This window comes from Syngnathus typhle, linkage group LG5 (genome assembly GCF_033458585.1).
Source record: "Syngnathus typhle isolate RoL2023-S1 ecotype Sweden linkage group LG5, RoL_Styp_1.0, whole genome shotgun sequence".
Lineage (NCBI taxonomy): Eukaryota > Metazoa > Chordata > Actinopteri > Syngnathiformes > Syngnathidae > Syngnathus > Syngnathus typhle.
Window position 1 is genome coordinate 8,446,653 of NC_083742.1, and position 21,129 is coordinate 8,467,781.

Consider the following 21,129-nt stretch of genomic DNA (forward strand, 5'->3'; position numbering starts at 1 on the left):
TCTGTCAGAATGTGTTTTATCTACAGGCCTGCTGCGTACACGCCACAATCCACGAGGTGCACTAGTACAAGCGCAGGGCCACCACGTCTCGCTCTGTAAGTCACTGTCTGCTGCAAAACCTCTTTAGACCTTGAGGGCTTCGTGCACGCCCACCGCTGACAGACGGCGGTTGATGTTTCGGTATCTGCAGCGTAGAAGGTCACGATAAGTGGAGCGTAGGTCTCGATTGAAGAAGGCATAGATGAAGGGGTTCATTAGGGAGTTGGCATAACCTAACCAGAGCAGCGTGCGCTCCAACCAGATGGGCACACAGCTGCACACGACCCCACAGATGAAGGGCCTCGCAGTGGAGAGAATGAAGAATGGGAGCCAGCACACAGTGAAGACCCCCACAATAACCCCCAGTGTTGTGGCCGCTTTCTGCTCTCGTTTGAAAATGGAGATGTTTCTCCTTTCACGGTTCAGCAGTCGGGACAAGGCGGCACACTCCTCTGCCACACCAGGAGGCTTTAGGCCTTGCATTCGTAGCGCCTCATTGGTCACCGTTTCCAGGCGCTCCCGGCGAGAAAGGTCAGTGAAGCGGTGTTTGGCACCACTTTTGCGGGCTGCCCGGAAGATTTTGTAATACATGAACAGCATTACCAGCATAGGGATGTAGAAGGCTACGGCTGTGGAATAGATGGTGTAGCCAATGTCTTGGCTGATGAGGCACACGCCGGCCGTGTGGACGTTTTTGGCCCAGCCACAGAAGGGGGGCAAAGTGATGGATGCTGACACCAACCACACACCCAAGATCATCTTTGCCATGAGCTGACCATTTTGTCGTGCTGGGTAGGTTAGGGGCCGTGTGATGCCCAGATACCTGTGCGGGGGACACAAAAATACCATTACACACTGTCTGTGCTCGGAAAGGAAAGACCATCATTCCAACATGCTTATTTCTGGTACGTCACTCTTGACTTGGCCTGAGGTCCTTGGTACTGCATTAATTTGAATCATTTCTTCATCCTTATTACTCTGTTATTTTTTTGTCACTCTTAACTTGGTCTAAGGTCCTTGGTATTAATTTGAATAATGTTGCCATTGTTATTCTGTCATCTTTTATGTAAAAAAAAAAAAAAAATAAGGCTCAGATTTAGTGTAAGTGTAGTGTCAAACACACCGTGCCCTTTCAAACAAAAAAGTTTCAGGAAGAGCTCAGGCAATCTAAAAATGCCAAGTGCTCTATTAGCTCTTATTCTGTGACATTCCATGAGAAATGTAGCTGCTAAAGAGGGAGCCATCAATCAAGTAAGCAGCTCTGTGGTTTCAAGTAGCAGCTGAAGCAGTGTGGAAAAACAATGATGCCGGAAAGCTTACAAAAGCTTGACAAAATAGCTGCTATATTCGCAAAATGCTAAGACTGTGTATATTGCAGCTCACTGTGTTTTGGCAGCATGCCCTCAGCAGTCTTCATTCAGCATCAAATGTATCATGATCCAAAGTAGTATGTTTAGATTTACGTTTACATTTTCTGTGGTTTTTGCTCTGGAACAGGCAAGGTTTTGGGAGCAGGAGACATGAGACAAACTTAATTAAGTTCGGCCATCCTGCTCAGATGTGGAATTTGTGACAGTTTAAAAGGAAGTTCTGAATATATTCGTTGTGCACTAATATAAATCACAACAGAAGAGCCCTGCAAATTATATTTTTAGAATTAGATTATCCTGCTTTTGTAATTGAGTCTGTTTTGATCCTATGTTGAGCTCAAACTATAAGAGTAAACTGCAATCAGGCACTAAAATTTCAAATATATAGTATTAAAATGCATTTAACTTGAATTAAAATGGTAATAGAATAGAAAACTACAAGTTGGGTCAAATTGATCCAACTTCCTGGATTATTTCGGCCAAAACGACCCAACAACTGAGTTCTTATTTTGCCAAACAACCCAAAGTTGGGTCAAATTCATCCAACATCCAACATGGAAGACGCTGAGATGTGAATTATGTTCCACAACATAGTTTATAAGTAAATTTGCACGTTCTCCCCGTGCCTGTGTGAGTTTCTATCAGGTACTCTGGTTTCCTTTTACGTCCCAAAAAGCATGCATGGTAGCCAATCGACCGTTCCAAATTGTCCGTAGTGAGTGTGAATGGTTGTTCATGTATGTGTGCCCTGCGATTGGCTGACGACCAGTTCAGGCTGTCTACTGCCTACCACTCTAAGACCGCTGGGATAGGCTCCTGCACACCCGTGACCCTCGTGTGGTCCTGAAAAATTGATGGATGGATGTTATAAGTATATACACAAGGAGATTTATAATGGATTTTCAGTAATGCAAGACTTCTCCCTGAATACATGTTTTATTAATGAGGGTTGTGGTCATTTGTGGTGTGGGCGCATGCGGGTACGTGCGTGCGTGTTTATGACTCATCTTTGGCCTGTTTGATGACAGAGTTACTGCACCTATAATGATCACTTGTATTTGGTTCATGAAGAGCTAGGCTACGTTCACACTGCAGGTCAGTTCCAGGTTTTATGCCAATATGTGACACACAGTACTATGTGATTCTTTTTATGGATATGCAAACAGTGCAATCCCCTTTTTTTTTTTCTTTTCTTTTCTTTTCAAAATCCGATGCAGGCCCCCTTTCATATGTAGACATCCAATGCATCTGCAGTCGGCTTGGGACACTTCAACACACATTCAACCCGGGTAGACAGCTTTGACATGCAGCCATGACCTGACATCATCTTTAGTAGCGTCAGTGAAATGAAGAGAATTAGAATGCATGTGAAGGTGAAATAATGACGAGGGTGGTGTCATAATTCTGCTTAAAGGCCCTGGCCATAAATTAGCACTTATACTCCTCTCTAAAAGTATTGAAACTGTGAGATAATTTTTTTTATTTTTTGACATAGACTGAAAACACCCAAGTTGGACATCAAACTATGAATGAGACAATCGAGTGACATTTCAGTCTTTATTTCCATCAGTCTCACAATAGCGCAACGATAACCACACTTAACGTTAGACTTGTGCTGGGTGCAAAAATAGGCCCCAAAATCTTCTGTCCCATACTGATCTTTTGATGTTGAACCCAGATGTATTGAGTTTACAGCATGAATAAAAGAATTGACCACACTCTTTCAATACTCTTGGATTTTTGGATTATGTTGTCATTGAAAGACTTGAAGATTCACACCACGATGATGCAACATGAGGAGCGTGAGAGCTCGGCGTCTTGTTAAACGATACTTTTATGCAGCCACAGAGTCAAACCGTCAACCGCAAGGTTGTGGATTGAGTGCACATTCGACATCCTGAGCCAAGCTGCCCGTAGACATAGGCAGTCTGGACAAAATAGAAAAGTGTTTTTTTTTTTAGGTATGTCAGGAGTATTTGGGATGTATTAATGTGCAAGCCGCCGGGATTCTGCTGTCACAGACCCACTGTGTGGGCAAACTAATGGAGAATTCCATTACTTCCACTGGACTACCAGCTAGGGCACAGTGAAGTAAATTATTTTCTGCACCATAACGCTGTAATCGGCCATAGTGTGCAACAGCCTCCTGTCTCTGAGGGTATCTCTCAAACCTTTTATGTCTGAGAGGGAATACGCGGTGAAATATTTACCAAGCTGTGGTTGGTTTGGGTGGCAGTGAGGTAAATTTAGAACAGCAAAAAGAGGAACAGGGCAGTGAGGAAGTACATACACTTTTCCCCCATGGAAACTTTCCACTCATCTTTTCATCTTTAGACTTCCAATGGCAATCAGGGAGAGCTAAAATATGCTTTTGAAAATGAGAAGTGGCCTACATTTCTTTTTTAGGGGGGTATGTCATGCTTAGTTTGTCTCACGAGAAATATTTTGAGATTGTTGGTTGACTACTGCTACTGTCACTTCTTGTTTTAGATAGATAAAATATCTTTGTATAAAAGCCTGTAAGACATATTGGTGTGCTGTGATAAGTGTTGCGCTTTGTGCACATTGCCTTAATTTGCCGGGCCTCGAGTCATGTAACTGCGTTGCGTGTGTGCTGACGCTGTGTTCCCTGTGCATGAGCAGTTCAGTCAGGAAAAGATTGAGATTTTTTTTTCTACATTTTACATTGTGTATTTACTATGATCCACATTTGACTGCAGACGCTGCATGATGACAACATATTACAAACAGCTCTTCTGCTCAATCTGAAAATGAGTTGCAAAGTTATTAACTACTGATCAATCAATCAATCTATCTATCTATCTATCTATCTATCTATCTATCTATCTATCTATCTATCTATCTATCTATCTATCTATCTATCTATCTATCTATCTATCTATCTATCTATCTATCTATCTATCTATCTATCTATCAAAAAACTGAAATAAATTCATATTCACGAATTTTGATACAGTAATACCTCCTCATAGCTGAAAAGCGGAAATCCTTTATTTGAGTATTTTATAGTCTTTGCAACGAGGCTTACCACCTGTCCTGTAAACCTTCCTATCAGCCTTTTATCTGCTCTCACAGCAATAGAGATAAGTGACAACTGTTAGTGGCATAGTGATAGGCGCATTCTAAAAGCCATTGTGACCATCACTGTCAGTATTGTGACCGAGGTGTATAAAGTAAACATGCAGGTATCGTGGCATTTGCAGAATGCAGTGGAATCAAAAAGAATGAACAAGGCTAACTAAAAAGCTGCAAATAATTCCAAAATGATTTAGGATATGAAGTCCAAGATGGTATAGTTAACCTTCATCCCAATCGAGTTTTGAGAAGTGGTAATATTACACATTGCGACATTACTAGTTTGACCACTACACTTTTTCCATTTGCATGGTCGTAACCACTTTTTCGGTTTTCATGATCAAATAGCTTTTCGGTAAACAGCTTTGGCTGCTATGTAACCCGGTAGCATCCACAAAAGTTACATTGTCCCAGGTAGTACTAAATTTTAAATGCATCTCTTCTGTTTGGCGTCATGGAGTGGGATGAAAAATATGCAGCTGGATCCAATGGCAGAAGCGGGGCAGAGATAGGAACAATTTGTGAAGACCCATGGACATACGTTTAAAAAATCTTATCAAATTCTCTGTCACGAAACAGTTACCGTAATTTTCGGACTATAAGTCGCACCGGAGTACAAGTCGCACCAGCCATAAAATGCCCAAAAAAGTGAAAAAAAAACATATATATGTATATAAGTCGCTCCTGAGTATAAGTCGCCCCCCCCACCCAAACTATGAAAAAAAACGCGACTTATAGTCCGAAAATTACGGTATGTTTCTAGTGAAATACCAAAAGGAAGCTTCTTTCAACATCTAAGACGTTAACACAAATTCAACAGATTCAGGTACCAGCTAAAGTAGCACGAGCTCGCATCATGTTTTCAGCAGCATTACAATAAAACTCTATGTATGTCAGAGTGTGCGTGCATGCATGAATGTTTTTGTTATTTGCAGTCATCACATTTTGGACCCTAGATCGGTTCTCACCGTCACTCCTTGGCACCAAAAGACACAAAAAAATAGGTATGCTGAAATGATCGTATTTTTATCTGACTACTGATGAGCAACGGGCCACCCCATACACCTGAAATCATACCTGGTGTTGTTTTAGTCAGTGTTCTCAATGTTTAGGTGACAAAGAAACAATAACAATGAAAGGCGGATAATCAAAAAGTTTAGGTGATCGCAGTTTTTTTTTAAGCCTAATCATTCAGTGTCCCTCATCCCTAGGTAGATGCCGGAAACTATACCGATTCTCATTGCTCTTGTATCCACAGAATTAACTTCTTCTGCTTGTTAAGACAACCGCCAACAACTTATATATGTAACACATTCATTCCCAAGCTGTGCCAAACACTTTTAAATGCTATTGGGGTTTATGATCCTTACAAAAGCAAACAAAGAAAGTTCAAATAAAACACTCCGGGATGTAACAAATGGCTCAATGCTAGCTCAAGTGTCTTACAGGGAGTCGACCCTTTAATTGTTCCTCCTTCAGGAATGAGGTGGGTAGATTCACACACATTTTCCAAGACCAGGAACAATGACCATGTTCAGTGTTCAAACATGTTTGCTCTCCAAGAAGACCATGCAAGACAAAGTCTGCAAAGTTGCAATTTTATTGAGCTACATCAAATTGAAATACATTCAGGTGTTAGATAATTCTATTTATTTTTTGACAGTGATGAAGAATACAAGACCATAGTGGATGCTGAGTTCACTGTGGAAAACCATCATATTTGTTGATGGACTCAGTCCAGCTGGACGTATTGCTGGCCGGGGGTCATTCAGAGCTGATGCTGACGTGGGAATGAGACAATATTTGTCAATGGGAGTCGGTTCAGCTGGGACAGCTGGCAAGGCACTGTCACCGAATTATTGAACTGGTAAACCCACAGAAATCTTAGGCAATGGAAAAAGTTAGTAAGTAAAGCCTACACCTGTCTTAAAAGTTCCCACAGGCGAAAGTGTATATCAGTAAGAATTTTTTCAAATTAAAAAAAATATTCTGCTTAGAAGGTTCCAGTAAGGATCATGCTGTAGAGATGACTTTCAGCATTAGGAACTGGGAGGCTAGTCAGGATTCAGGGAAAGATGAATGCAGCAATGTACAAAGAAATCCTGGATAAAAATCTGTGCGAGAGTGCTCAGGACATCAGACTAAAGCAAACATTTACTTTCAGACAGGACAAAGCCCACAGTCAAGATTACATGGGAGTGCCTTCAGGACAACTTTGTGAATGTCCATGAATGGCCCCGTCAGAGGACAGACTTGAATCTGATCAAACGTCCATTGAGAGTTCTGAAAATGGCTGTCAACTGACTATCCCTATCCAATTTGATGGCGCTTGAAGGGTGATGTAAAGAGAAATGGGCAGAAATGCAGAAAGATACTTTGGTTCTGCCAAGCTTGTGGTATCATATTCAAAAAGACGAGGCCATTATTACTGCCAAAGCTGCATCTATAATTTAATAAAATAAAGTATTGAGCAAAATGGTGTGAATACTTATGTATTTCATAGACAGGACCCAATAAGCTTAAGCATTTGGAGGGGGAATTTGCACCCTCTTGTGGAAGAGCCCTCTATGAGTCAAAGGAGCGATGCATACTGATTTATGCGCATGTCACAGAGTTGACATTTAATCATTGTTTTAAGCTGTACTGTCGAGACTATTGATATTTCAATCTCCAATTCAACATTGAGAAACTTGTCCATTCTTTTTGTATCCTTAGTTTGTTGTTTGATCAGCGAGGGCACTGTTTGTTTGCTCAGTGAGGGGATTTGCTTAGATGTTTGCCTATTTAACAAGCTTTTTTGAAAGCTAGTTAAACTAATTAGCATGCCTTTTAAAGCAGTCAAGGTGATATACAACCTGGCATACAACCAGGCCAAAAAAACATCGTTATTCACAGAGTGCCGAAGAACGCACAAGATCCTTTGCTTTTCTTGTTTATCCTTTGATATTCTCATTCTTTGCTATTCTTTTCCACCATAGTTAGTTTTCCTCATGACATATTCCTTAGAATTCCCAAGTAGCTTTAGAGAATAAATTTTCATAAAGCTGCATTGGGGATTGTCTTTGTGTGTGTTTAAATAAAAGTTATTAAACTCCAAGTTTTCAAAACAAACTCAAAATAATGTAACTGTTGCGGCCTCAATGACTGATTTCAGAGGTTTTAGGTATTTAAATTTTTAAGAAAAGAACGTAGTGCTCCTAGTGGCGTTTGAGTGTATTGTAGATCATCGAATTCCACCAGCATGATTTAACAACAAACTCAAAATAATTTAACTGTAGTGGTCTTCTAATCAATGACTAATTCCAGAGTTTTTTTGCATTTTAATCTTTAAGAAAAGAACATAGTGCCCCCAGTGGCGTTTGTTCCACCAGCATTAATTAAATAATTCATTGAATTAATCATCAATTAATTATTTATGTGATCTAATCATTAATGACTCCATTTTGCTACATCACTCGTGTTTTTACCGTATGTATTATTTCAAGTTGTTTGCCCAACGTTGCCCTGAAATTGCACATTTGATGCACTAAATACAGCACTGTGTATAAAAAATCCAATAAATTATTCTAATCTTACCTGCTTATTCATCAGTGACCTTTACTAAATTGGATCAGTATCGTCAATGTTATTTGACTGTTGTCACAGCTGTGTTTACATGTCGATAATGTTACGCTATTTGCCAGTAATCTTTCAAACTAGTGTATGTGGAGATGCACAAATGTGACTGTGTGTGTTGCAAGCTGAGTACTTATGAATGAATTCATTATTTTCTCGCTACACAGAGCAAGGATAAACATTCGCTCTTGTACTGAAATTCATGTCACCAGTCATAGTTTGTTTGGTGAGAGCCAACAGTGCTTTGACAGGGAGGGACATAGATTCCATTTCCATATTTAATGTACTAATTTATGGCATCTTGTGTAAAATCATAGGATGTTTAATGTATTTTGTTATGCTCAATCTAAGAAGCTTACCTTGTGATATACGTACATTTTGTATATAAATGTCTAGCATACATAGTAATTAATTTGAGTTGCTCCTGCAATTGTAATGCATTACTAGACTCTACCTGTACCTGTTATAATATTACAAAAACATAAGATGTAAGTCATTATAGTCCGTAATATTATTAAATATTACATTATATTGTTATCGCGTAAATGTATTATATATTACTGTATCCCGTTACTTTTGTAATGCGTTAGAATGACTAATGTCATGAACAGACCTCAGCGGGCCTTTCTGTTTTCGTCATGTCAAGCACTGCATACTCGGGCAAACTGCAATCGCTCTGATTTTGATGTAAATGAAGTCTGGCGCTACTACCATCCCACAATGGTGGGCAGAGGCGGAAAAGCTTCATTCCACCCAATTCTACCTGATCAAAGTCTAGCAAAATACAAAAACAAGGAAAACTCCACCCATGCGCACAGTTTGACTGTGCTTTTTGCTAGATGAGCTCAGCATGAAAACAGGGCCCATAATGTAAATGTATTGTAACAACCACATTTCCCCGTCGTGGGGTCAATAAAAGTTCTATCTTATCTTATCTTATCAGACTAATATTTTTTTTCTTAACCAGTCTGCTATAACTGAAAAATAATATGTATCTAAATAAATGTAATTTAAAAAGAATTCTTAATTAAATGTGAAATATAACCAATGTATAATGTAATTAAAATGTAAAAAAAAAAATCTACCCATCCTTTTCCTACACCGCTTACGCTGTTCAGGGGCATGGATGAGTTTGATCTTATCCTAGCAGATTTCAGGTCAAAGTTGCAGGACGCATATAAAAACGGACTACCAGTCACTCTCAAATTTACATTATCACTGAGTGGGAACAGAACCCACGGTACCACTATACCAAAAGTGACTTTTTTACATTGGTTATTTTATGACTTTTTAAAAGTCTTATGTCATCGCATGCTTTTTCTATGTGGCCCATTTTCACAGCAATCAATTGAACAGTTTGCACAAATATACTGTATACAAAACCAATGCCCACAAAACTAGAGGAACGATGCATGAAGCTTAGTGTCATCTGCAGATTGCAACAGAGATACAGAAAGACCATAAGACTGGAAAGTCATAGAAATGAATGTCCTTGAAAATGTATTGGTTTCGAAGTCTCAAACATCTGTTGTGAATTCTGCTGTTCACCTCCTGAAAACCGAACAACCTTAAATGTTTGTTTATAGTGTTTACTTAAGCGTGTGTATTGTTACGATATAAATCGTGATCGTGATGTGACCCAGTTTGTAACTGAAAACGTTCGAAAACCCCTCCACCTTACTGTGGTGGAGGGGTTTGCATGTCCTAGTGATCCTAGAAGCTAAGATGTTTGGGGCTTTATTCTCCTGTCAGGGTCATCCAGAGCAAACAGGTCCAGTGAGGGACTTGACAAAGCACGGCTCACAGCCCCTCATGATGAGAAACATCTAGCCCGGTACATAATGGATGGATGGAACGTTTCTAAAATGAGGTAACTTTTCCCATTGAAAAAATGAAAATGCATTAAATCGGTTCCATCTGTTCCAAATCAGATATTCATACATTTTATGATATATATTTTTCGTGTTCATTTTCTGTTCATTTCTACTCTACTGCAAAATATGACCACAATAAACATTATCGCCAAAATATTACCCAGACTGTAAAACTGACCATTATTTTCTTTTTTTTTTTTAAATGTCTTTTATACATCTTATATAGTTGATGTCAATTGATTGCAGGTACCCCTAAATGCCTAGCAAACTCTACATTTGACATTATATTTCTTGTAGGTTGCTATTTGAACCACTCCTGGCAAAATGCCTTTCTCTTCCTTTACTCAACATCTTTCCTTAAAGGTCAGGAATAAATTGGGTAGACATGAAGAGTTCCTCTAGTTTACGCTTATTTAGTTTTCAGGTTTTTCTTTGACCAAAGGGTTGCAACAAAAAAGAAGGGGTACTTCACACTGCCACTCTGATGTTATCATGACAAGGAAACAGTGGAAGACGTCCTTGCTAATGCCTGCATATTCGCCTGTAGCACAAATACTTTATTCAAATTCATGTCTTTATTCAAAGACACGTATTCTGCTATGATGTTACTGTTTTAATGGATTTGGTGACTTAGTGTTGGGATGCAAAGTTGAAGCGATAGGGGATTTTAGTTCCTTGCAGGAATATTCAGTATTAATGCAAAATTCATGGAATAATAAGCATTTTCATTTATTCTTTGAAATTTGCTCTGAGGCAATGCCATGTGCTTAGTTGTTTAAGATGAACTCGTGTTGTTTGTGCACGGAAAGTTGTGGCTACAGTGAAGATTTGGACCAAACACGACCACAAATGGCAAACTTGAGCAAATGATTGATGCCCCAAATTACATATATAGTATTGTGTACAAGTTCTTGGCCGCTTAGGTCAACTTATCATTTGTTGTTTTGGCAATGCCATAATTGTCATGAAAGCTAGATTGCCACAAAAATTGCAGACCCCCACCAATGATAAGCTGCAAATACATGGGAAAAAATCCAGACTATAGTTGTTTGCACATGCATTGTAAATATACTGTATAGTACATAGAAAAAAGGCACTCTTCTCCAGATCATTGACAGGGAGTAATTGGACATGAGTTGTAAATTGAAATATAATTGTGTTTTTTTTTCCTTCACACTCCATTCCTTCACAAAGTTGTGTGTATTAATTTGTGCAAAGGTGCTGTAACTATTAAATCCATCCATCCATTTTCTGTACCGCTAGGTCCCCACGGGGGTCGCGGGCGCGCTGGAGCCTATAACTATTAAATGAGTCATTTTATTTTGTCTCAGATATTGCCCTATTTTTAACTCAAATTACTCATGAAAATAAACCAATATAAATATAAAAAATATAAATGTATAAAACACCAAACAAGAATAATATTCAGATCCATTATAGCATTTTTACTCTCTTTCTATCACTCATCTGAGCACTAATAAGACCACAGGATTTTTGTCTCCTCAGTGAAACAAGCGCACAAATATCATTTTATTGACAAACCTATGAATTGACTGACACCTTGGAAATAAATTAATAAATGTTTCCACGTACCCCTCTGGTTGAGAAGCACTGCTTTAAACCATGAATTTGATCCCAGAACACTTGGATCACATTTCAAATACTTACAAACCTCTTACAGCTATGCAGATACTCACGTACAACACCTGTACCCATCAACAATTCTTATATTGATGATGATTCTAGCAGTCCAGTCTGATCTAAAACAACAATTTGACTATACTGCAAGGTGCAGGAGTTACATCAATGGTGCCTGTGCTGATGCTTCGTGGGCCACTGCATGCGATGTAACAGTTAGTGCTAGAATGAACAGCGCTTTGGCGTCTACTGACCCAAAACCGCTGCATCCGCAGGGACAACACATATCAATGAACTTGACAGTTTAAAATGTGGCATTTCCTTCAAAGATATTCAGTACCTCTCCAATAAAAGATCAGATGGATTCGATTCAATGCACTTGCATTTTTTGGAACAACATACATTTTCTCATTTAAATGAGTTTTCGTGACACCCTTCATTTGGAATACACTCCAGCTACGCAACCAGAACACTGTCATTAGCTTTGGTCACTGAAAATAAATGTTGACATGGTTATAAATGAGGTCATTAAACTGGACATATTGTCAGTAAAAATGATTCCATTATACATTTAATTACTTGAACTGTCTGTGACATGCTATCATCATAATACCTAAAATTTACTACTGTACTGTATTACATCACTGCAGCTACCTTTGGACATGCAAAATATGCACAACCTATCCAATTCAAGGGGTCTTTGCTGATTGGAGTAAATAGAGCTTTGAAAAATTGTAGGCCGCTTAATGTCCAGTATGAAATTGACTAACCGTAGAATATGACTGACTTTATAACAGTCTTTCGAAAAGTGAACGCAAATTCAAAAAAAGCGTATTGTGTTCTTTCCTCTTGTGGATTTTAAAACATGCTCACTTGCTTGTTTCAAATCCACTAAAATACTCTGACCTAGATCCAGTAGACAGGGCTTAAGACCTGAACGGTCAAATCACAGATTTTGTATTACCCCAAAGAGATAGTGAGAGTGAGATAAAGCTTTCAACACATCATACATAGATGGATGTTGACATATACAACGCAGGTGGTTGTCTTCCCGAAGATTGGCAGCTCACCAATGTGTTGTGGACTTTCTTATCTAAATCGTCTTGCAGCGGGATAAACCGGTTCGGAGCAGTTGAATACAGAAACATATACTGTAATCTATGATTCACTCATCATAACATTTCTGTGACTACATTCAAAATATTGTGATGTTTAGAAGAGTTTAGAGATGCTCTGTCAGCCTGCCACTATTAAAATCAAACCAAGGCCTCAGTGAAGTTCGGCCAGATGACTTTGTCAGGGTTCACTGGGACAGGAATTATAAATTGTGACCCAAAAATACCTGATGGGAGTTACCAATGTTTTATTTATCCATTGCTTTTCTAACGGGCTTGGACTCTTATTAGTGTTGCAGGTGGAGCCTTTTTTAGTCCAGCTGACTTTGGGTAAGAGACAGATGGATACAGCATTGGTTATTTCTGACAAATGAAATTAAGATGCATGCACAGTAAATGTTTTAGCTGTGCATTAATATAATGACAAATAGAGGTGTAATTTGTCATATTAATATAATGACAAATACAAATTTTGTCTCCACATGATGTAACTAGAAGTTGCAATCAAAACAATTGAGAGAGCCAACTATTTCATTCAATTTATTAAAAACAGGTTGCAGAACATTTTACGTGCAAACACTTTATTCTGACCTTGATCAACTGTTTAAACGTGGATTAACACAACCAGACTATTCGATCGGAAATCAAATTACTCCTGCAAGTATACGCTTCGATCGATTGAAAATCGGATTAGTCTTTCACATGTCCCAGTTAGTGTGGCAGGACATTAAATTATACAGTTGCAAGTGGAGATCAATCCCACACTGGCTGTACCAAAATCAGCTCTTTGCATCAGTGATCTAGATGCTAAAGATACATATTTAAAAAGAGGTGCAACATTGAGAAAATGACAGTTATTGTACACTGAGTAGATAAATGGGAATGAGCTAAACCTGAAAATTGAATTCTTTTTCGTTTCTTTTCTTTTCTTTGAACAATACGGACAAAAAATAATGCTGTCTATGACAATTACAAACTGATGTGTTAAAAATTTAACTAAAATAGTAACATTAATTCAAAGAAGAATGGCTCATAAATAACAACATTTAGGACCATAATAAGTCCTAGGAAACCTTAAACAATTTTCAATGCCTTTCACAGGAACAACAGCCAAGACAGATATCATTTGTAAAAAAAAAAAAAAAAAAAGATTTTTGTAAACACAATATGTACCGAATCTTCCTTTTGGAAAAGACCCACATGCGTGGTTGAACATAATTTGACCCAAAGATTTAATTTATTAATTACAGCCAGTACATGTAAAATGGGAAATAGGGTCAACAAAATAATGGACAACTACAGTTTGTCTGTATTTGTATCTGTGTGTATGTACCTAATGTATTGAGTGACAATTGTACTGTATTAGTTTACAGGGGCTCCACTGCTCCTACTTCCATAGAAAATCCCTCCATGCCATGGCTCCACAATACCTAATTGCCCTCAATTTCTACACCCCGTTACAGACACCGCCGCCATCTGACGTTTGCTCACTCTCCTTCCATTTCACCAGACTGCCGACGTTCTGTGAGAGAGCTTTCAATGCCAAAGCAGTGAAACAGTATGTGTGAATGAAGTGACAGAGAAAAAGCACTACGAGCTCCTTGAAAAAAACACTGCGACATGCTGCAGTGGATCGTTTTTAGGTGTGAATACATTGTGTTGTGTAATTACATTACCCAGACATGTCATACCAATACGCAATGCCATGCAAAAAGGTCAAAGATTCAATATGAAAAATGTAGGATTCTATAGCGATATTGCAACATTCATGATGACAATCCAGGCATGTTTCCATTGAAGATAGAATGGGACAGTTGAGAACTCATCAAAAAATTGAATTTGCATATAAGTGTTATTTAATAGGACAAGCAACTTAAAGTAACATGATTTTTTTTAACCTAAAATTACTTGGTATCTATATCGTGGATACTGGCGCCATTCACTTGATATCAATCGATACTAAAATCAGTAGTAAGTACATAGTAAGCAGTAAGCTCTGCAAAATAGCAAGCGACAGGCTTCATAAACTTGCTGGTCAATAATTTGCTCCTAATCACCTCCTAATTGTGTTCTTTTCAATCTCTGCTCCAAATTGTGACCTAACAGCTCACGCTTCTCAGCATATTGTATGCGACCTCAAACCTCTAGGAATCATGTGCCAATAACTCAGTTCTGGCAGAATGCTTCAACAGCAGACAATCTCACCAAGGGTCCATTAGTAAACTGTTACTTGCACATCTTGAAGTCATTATCGTTATAGCTTAGAGCAGTGGTTCCCGACCCCCGAGCCGCGGAACGGTACCAGTCCGTGGATCATTTGGTACCGGGCTGCTCAAGAAAGAATAAATAATTTGCTTTATTTCCATTTTATTTATCTGAGTCTGAACAATCTTTTTTTTTCTTTAAATGTACCGGATTCGCTCTGCGACGTGAACATAACATTACCCATGTTAGATTGTTGGTCCGATGTTATGAGGACGCAGCTAGTCCAGTTGCAGAGAAGTACACAGTGGATTCACATTTATTATTATATGATACCATTGTTTATAAGCCGGTCAGATCATTTATTCAGTTGTTTTTGTTCACCACACCTTAAAGGGCGGTCCGTGGAAATATATCCGATTGATAATTGATGTCAGCATCATAACAATATTGAATTCACAATTGGAATACAAACTGCAGTCAGTGCCAAAGATTAAGTCACCATTTTTCACATCCAAAGCAAAGATAGCAAATATACAATTTGGTGTAACTGTTTTCGCTTACATTCCTAATTGCTTTAAATATGTGCAAATGTTATTCATATCAGCACACACAGAGTTAGATACGTATAGTATGTGTGACATCTTAAAAGTGAACAACCAATTATTTATGATGGCATTCTTTTTCTAAGTCCCAGAGGAACAAGAAGTCAACACAAAGCCTATTATCTTTCTGATTTGTAACTGTTTATTGCCCTCTTGTTTAGTATCGACTAATAATGGATCACAACATTGTAATGCCAAACTTGAAGCTTGATTTATGCAACACTAAAGTCACTCAGCACTTCACCCTTTTTATTCTTCCTGTCTCTGGAGATTGTTGAATAAATAGAGTGGCAAGGAGACAATAGTAAAGTATAGCTCTGATCACTATCAGCTTGCCGGTTATTAATAATCCATCATCCTCCATGTCAAGTTTCACAAGAGAGTGAAACATTCCCATATATATTTTTTGGTTTGGTTAAAAAAAAAAAAAGGGTTTGTATTTACATAAATCCACTCAAAGCTGTGTAAGATTTCAATATAAGTAAGACTTTAAAAAGCAAAGATGGTTGTGATTTTTTTTTAGCTGACAAACACTTGAAAATCCCAAATTCCTTCCTGGCCTCATTTTCAGTTGTATGGTTGCGTTCAAGAGGTTACAGATTAGAGCGAAAGGATAATTTTGATTGAAGTGAATCACAATACAGACAGCAATAAAATGCAGCGAAAAATAAAATGTAAAATACAAATTGGATGGTCATGTGTCATGAGACAACACTTGTTTCTGATTTATTCAGCGTAATTGACATACAGAAACTTGTGAGACAGTTTCCCAGTTGGATTGCACAAATAAACATAGTTTAAAGATAAATTGGTGCCATGTTGAGACTGTCGTATTGAGTCTTTTAAGTGTTTTATACTACTGCAAGATGTATACCTTTGATGGACTTAATCTTGTTTCTTTTGTTTTTGTTCTGCTAAGAAAATGGATCATTTGTTTATTCCTTTATTCAGAACAAAAAAGAAACTAAAAAAATGAAATAATTACTTGTTTTCTTAATATTTGTTCCAAAACTTAAAATGGAGAAAAAAAAGGAGACTCATTTACAGATTTTGTGCACAAATGCAAAATGATTTTCTGCACAAATGCAAAATGGGGTGGGGAAATAACTGGTGATTTGGACAAATCATTTAGTTTGGATATTTTTATAGCAAGTTGTGTGAACTGAGAGAAATCTTGAAATGGAAGGGAGCGCTCACCTGACTTGTGGCCGGAAATTGTATTTATTTCTGTTGACACTGGGGCATGAGCACAAGTGTTTTGCTTTGGCTGGCTGGGTGAGTGTCATAACCAGAAAGAGAAAAAGATTCACTAGTAGATAGATACTCACATTCTTTGTCCACTCAAGAATGTCAACAATGAAACCGTATCATCTACTGTATATCATTAGAGTTGAGACTGTTTTGGGTTTAGAATCTCAAAATTAACATAGGTTAATTTTTTTTAATGAAGAATGTTACAATATATGTTTGACCATTCTATTTCCATGATAGTAAAATGTCTTGACTAACTAAATGGAATTTTGTTTCGTTTCCTCTTCGAAGATTAAAACTGTAGTCAGCATGAAATACTCAGAATGCTTTGTTGCATTAACTATGCTTGTGATCATGGGATTCTCAAATATTGTCGTATTTCCTGACTCGAACGTGCACTTTTTCGATTTTTCAAAGAATTCCTTCACAGACAAACTTCCTTTGAGCTGATCATGCTTGTCCTGTAGGAAAGATCTAGTACTACACAAGGTGGAAGTTGGAAAGGAAAAGTGCCCGAGAGCAGAGCTTGGGCGTCACATCACATTACCTGAGGATCCATCAGCAATGTCAGGTCATGCGTGTGTGTGTGTGTGTGTGCGTGCGTGCACGTGTGTGTTGCTGCGGGTGAATATTCCCCAGCTGCACTCTCTGCAGGGACAGACCCACCTCACAAATTCTTAAAAATGTGAACATTGCTTCTTACTGAAATAGTTGTTTGATTTCCCATGCTGAGTGTAACCTACAGTCAACTTTTACAGTTACTGATATTTATATATGCTATATTTTATCATCCAAACTCCTATGTTAGCGCCTTCATTCCTTCAGTATGACTTTCCTAAGACATCCAAGGAACTACAGGAAAGCACCCTCTCTTCCCACTGTTTTGAATAAATCATTTATGTTGACTTTTGAATTATTGAATGTGTACATATTACACTCAGGGAACTTGTAAAAAAAAAAGGGAAGCCAAAACGCATTTTATCTTATGGGAGGGTGTCTTCATACACCTCAATCTTAAAATTCGTGCATGCAATGTGAATGACTTCATCTTTTCTCTTTATAACACAGACAGAAACAATCATTTCAATTATGCAACTGAATGTTAACTTAAGCAACAGAGGTGATGAATTACTCATCCATGTGTGGCCATCAACATTATGACATCATCAATCCGATTTTATATTAAAATATAAATGCCATGGGAGTGTATCATACAAATAAATTGCTTAGAAGTTAGGGTTCCGAAAGATGTATAAAATGTATTTGGAATTCCCTTATCAATTGGTCTGCTACAGTTTTAAATGTTTTTTTCATCATATCATGCCATACATAGTTAAATGGATGCAATTATAGAACAGCATAGCGATCTGAGAGTTTTCCAACCTGGATTTTGAAACCTAGTATCCCAGACACTGACAATGCCACTAACCAATCAGCCAAAGGGTTAAACCTAACTGGACAGTGCATTTTGTTATCTGTGGTTGTATTGTTACACCGCCCTGTCCTTCAGAAAGCATGTCCATGCACAGCATACCAGCTCCTTCACTTCTTTATAAACACAAATTATTCAGGCAAAGAAGGGAGCTTCACTAATCAGCCAGCCAAAGCCAACCTTTAGCTTGACCCATGTCAGACGTGCTGAGGGAACCCTTCTTTGCCCAAAAGAAAAAAGGTTAGTCCATCTAATGTGGGATACACTTTGTATGGGATTGATTAAGGGGCATTTGTCTGCTGGAAATTTTGATTTTTTAATTACCGAGTTCGGTAAAAAGATGTAAGCCACTGGTTTCAACAAGAGGGTATTGGTGACTTTTCAAACGTCTATTCTGGTGAGATGTCATCAGTTATCAGTGTTCCTGCTGTCCTATTAAAATGTCAAACTAACTATATCATCAGTCAAACCAATTTTGTTGTTGAACAAGGCCAAAAAGAATGTCCATTTACAAAACAAAATTTGCAATCTAGCAATTGTATTGGTGACTTCCATTTTCAGTGATCACTCATCCTGTCGGTACACTAAACAGAAGGGAATGTTGAGTTCTGTTTGTTAACCATGTTATCAATAGTATATCACCATTCATTTCATTGTTGTTATCATTTTTGTATGTATATTGTATCTTTGTTGAATTGGAGCCAAATGTACCTATTCCAGCAATCATGCTCCAGAAGGCAGAGGAGGGAAACTGCATGCAGTCCTATTACCTGGATGCTAATCAAGTCTTAACTGAGGACAGCAACGAAGGATGGATGTCGGAGCGGCAAAATTGGGTAAAGTGCCCACCTCTGCCCATAAGTGAGCTCACAGTTTGCTATTTTCCATGGGTCTTTGTGGTGTTATCTGTCGCTGATTAGATTTTGGGCAGGAAAGGTCAGAGATACTGAATTCCACCTTAGTGGTCTCTCGGAGAACATCCTTATAAACCTGTGGGATTAAATATTTATTGGGCCTATGCTTCTGGCTCCAAGATAGCATTAATGTCCTCACCGAGAAAAGTCAACATTTCTAGAATCCTGACCAACCCGTATCCTGCAGATACATTTTTGTAAGTCTTCAATCACATTCAAAACAGCTATCCTATCATCAGTACTCACCATACCGCAGAAAATAATCTAAGTCCTGCTTTGATTATTACGTTAACTCCACTCTCATTTGTTTCGTTGTGATGACTGTACTGTTCAACACAATTAGTGTAAATTAATTCTAGTGTGTTCTAAGTACGAAAACTTGGATTTTTCTGATAACAGATGCTTACTCGCTCTAAGTTCATTCAGGGATGTTTCTTGTTTCATGTAGTATTGAGCCATTCACATAACCTGATACGTACGATACAGTATGTCCTGAGTGCACAGGATAGGTGAAATTTGCTTTAAAAGTCCTGACTCCTGCAGTTGATCCAAATTACACTTCCCACGCCTCTGGTCAAGCAGATTAATTAAATGTGCCGTAAATTAATGAGTGTGCGTGTGCATTTGCTGCTCCAGTGAGTGTAGCAATTAGAATATCTGCTGATCTGAATTTTGCCTCCCCTGGCGCCAAATACCCCGTTATTAGATGCATTTGACTCCCAGTTTATTATTGGCGGATGAAATTTGCTTACTTACTCACTTACACAGCGTAACCTGTTCATTGAGTCCAACTTGAGCTCAGGTCGGATTCTTTCAGGCAGGCGCGCGCATATAAGCAATTTACTTTAAGGCAGGCGCGCGCATATCAGCAATTTACGTTAAGGCAGGCGCGCGCATATAAGCAATTTACGTTTCGTGACGTACTGTACCTGTCCACGCTGATCACACAGAGGGTCATGATGGACGCCGTGCAGCACATTACATCCATGCCGATGAATATGTTGCAAAAGACCTCGCCAAAAAGCCACTTGCCCCCGGTGAGGTCAGTCACTATAACAAATGGCATCACCACTATGGCCACGGACAAGTCGGCCACGGCTAAAGACACCAGGAGGTAGTTTGAAGGCTGCCGTAATTTCTTCACCACGCACACCGCAATTACGACCAGCGTGTTTCCCATCACCGTGACCGCTGTGATGACGGCCAGCATCACTCCGATGATGATCTTCTCCGGGCGCCTGAAATTCAGCAGCTGCTCCCCGCACGACTCATTCCGCATGGTTGTGGGTCCGATGTTCTGCAGGACGTTGTAAAAAAGCTGCCAGGTGCCATTAGTAACTTCAGAAATATCTTCCTTCTTGTTCAATGGGAGCTCAATGCCTGAAGTGTTGAACATCACGACTGTGGTAGATTGGAATCGAGCACTCGGTGCTCGACTGTGTGGTCTGTCTGTATTGAGAGTCGGGGAGATGTTGACTGAGCGGGCAGTAAAAAAGATCGACTTGTACTGCATCCTTGCCTCCGTGTATTATTGGTGAAACAACCAGTAAGCAACCCACGGTTAGTGACAACACTACAACAGTGTATCAGAGCATAAAGCCACAACATGGTGTCAGAAGACGGAGTTACGGAGTAAGTCAAGGACAGTATTCAACACGTGTTGACCGAAGATAAGCGGCAAGCTAACGGGAGCTAACACAGCCGACATGGAGCAGTTCAGGCCACCGTCTCCGCTGATAATCACGGGGAACCTCGCTGAAAACTGGCGCAGGTGGGAGCAGCGTTTCCAGCTCTATATGGTTGCTTCTGGCGCGGTGGATAAAAATGAGGGGGTTAAAATTGCCATCCTGCTCCACACTGTCGGCGAAGAGGCGCTGGAAGTGTATAATACACTTGCCATTACCCCAGAAGGGGAGGAAGCAACGATGGAGGAAGTTTTGGAAGCATTCAGAGGCTACTGCAGTCCACAAAAGAACGT

At 38.9% G+C, this 21,129-nt stretch overlaps 1 protein-coding gene and 1 long non-coding RNA gene across 3 annotated transcripts in view; one reads left to right on the forward strand and one right to left on the reverse strand.

Annotated features, from left to right (window-relative positions):
* LOC133154340 (uncharacterized) overlaps positions 1–9,989 on the forward strand; it is a 30,826-nt gene extending 20,837 nt beyond the window's left edge. Inside the window, exon 3 of the long non-coding RNA XR_009714457.1 lies at positions 9,873–9,989. This is a non-coding gene — a long non-coding RNA (uncharacterized LOC133154340). The remainder of the gene's footprint in view (positions 1–9,872) is intronic.
* htr7c (5-hydroxytryptamine (serotonin) receptor 7c) lies at positions 118–20,759 on the reverse strand. Of its 2 annotated transcripts, XM_061278966.1 has the most exons (3): positions 20,589–20,759; positions 20,081–20,418; positions 118–862 (listed from the first exon to the last, which is right to left on the reverse strand). In XM_061278966.1, exons 1-3 carry the CDS (start codon positions 20,757–20,759, stop codon positions 124–126), a joined length of 1,248 nt encoding a protein of 415 aa, XP_061134950.1. In that variant the 3' UTR covers positions 118–123. The 2 variants fall into 2 exon arrangements, with proteins under 2 accessions (XP_061134950.1, XP_061134951.1); XM_061278967.1 differs by lacking the exon at positions 20,589–20,759 and having other exon boundaries at positions 20,081–20,547.
* Between the last annotated feature and the right edge of the window lie 370 nt (positions 20,760–21,129).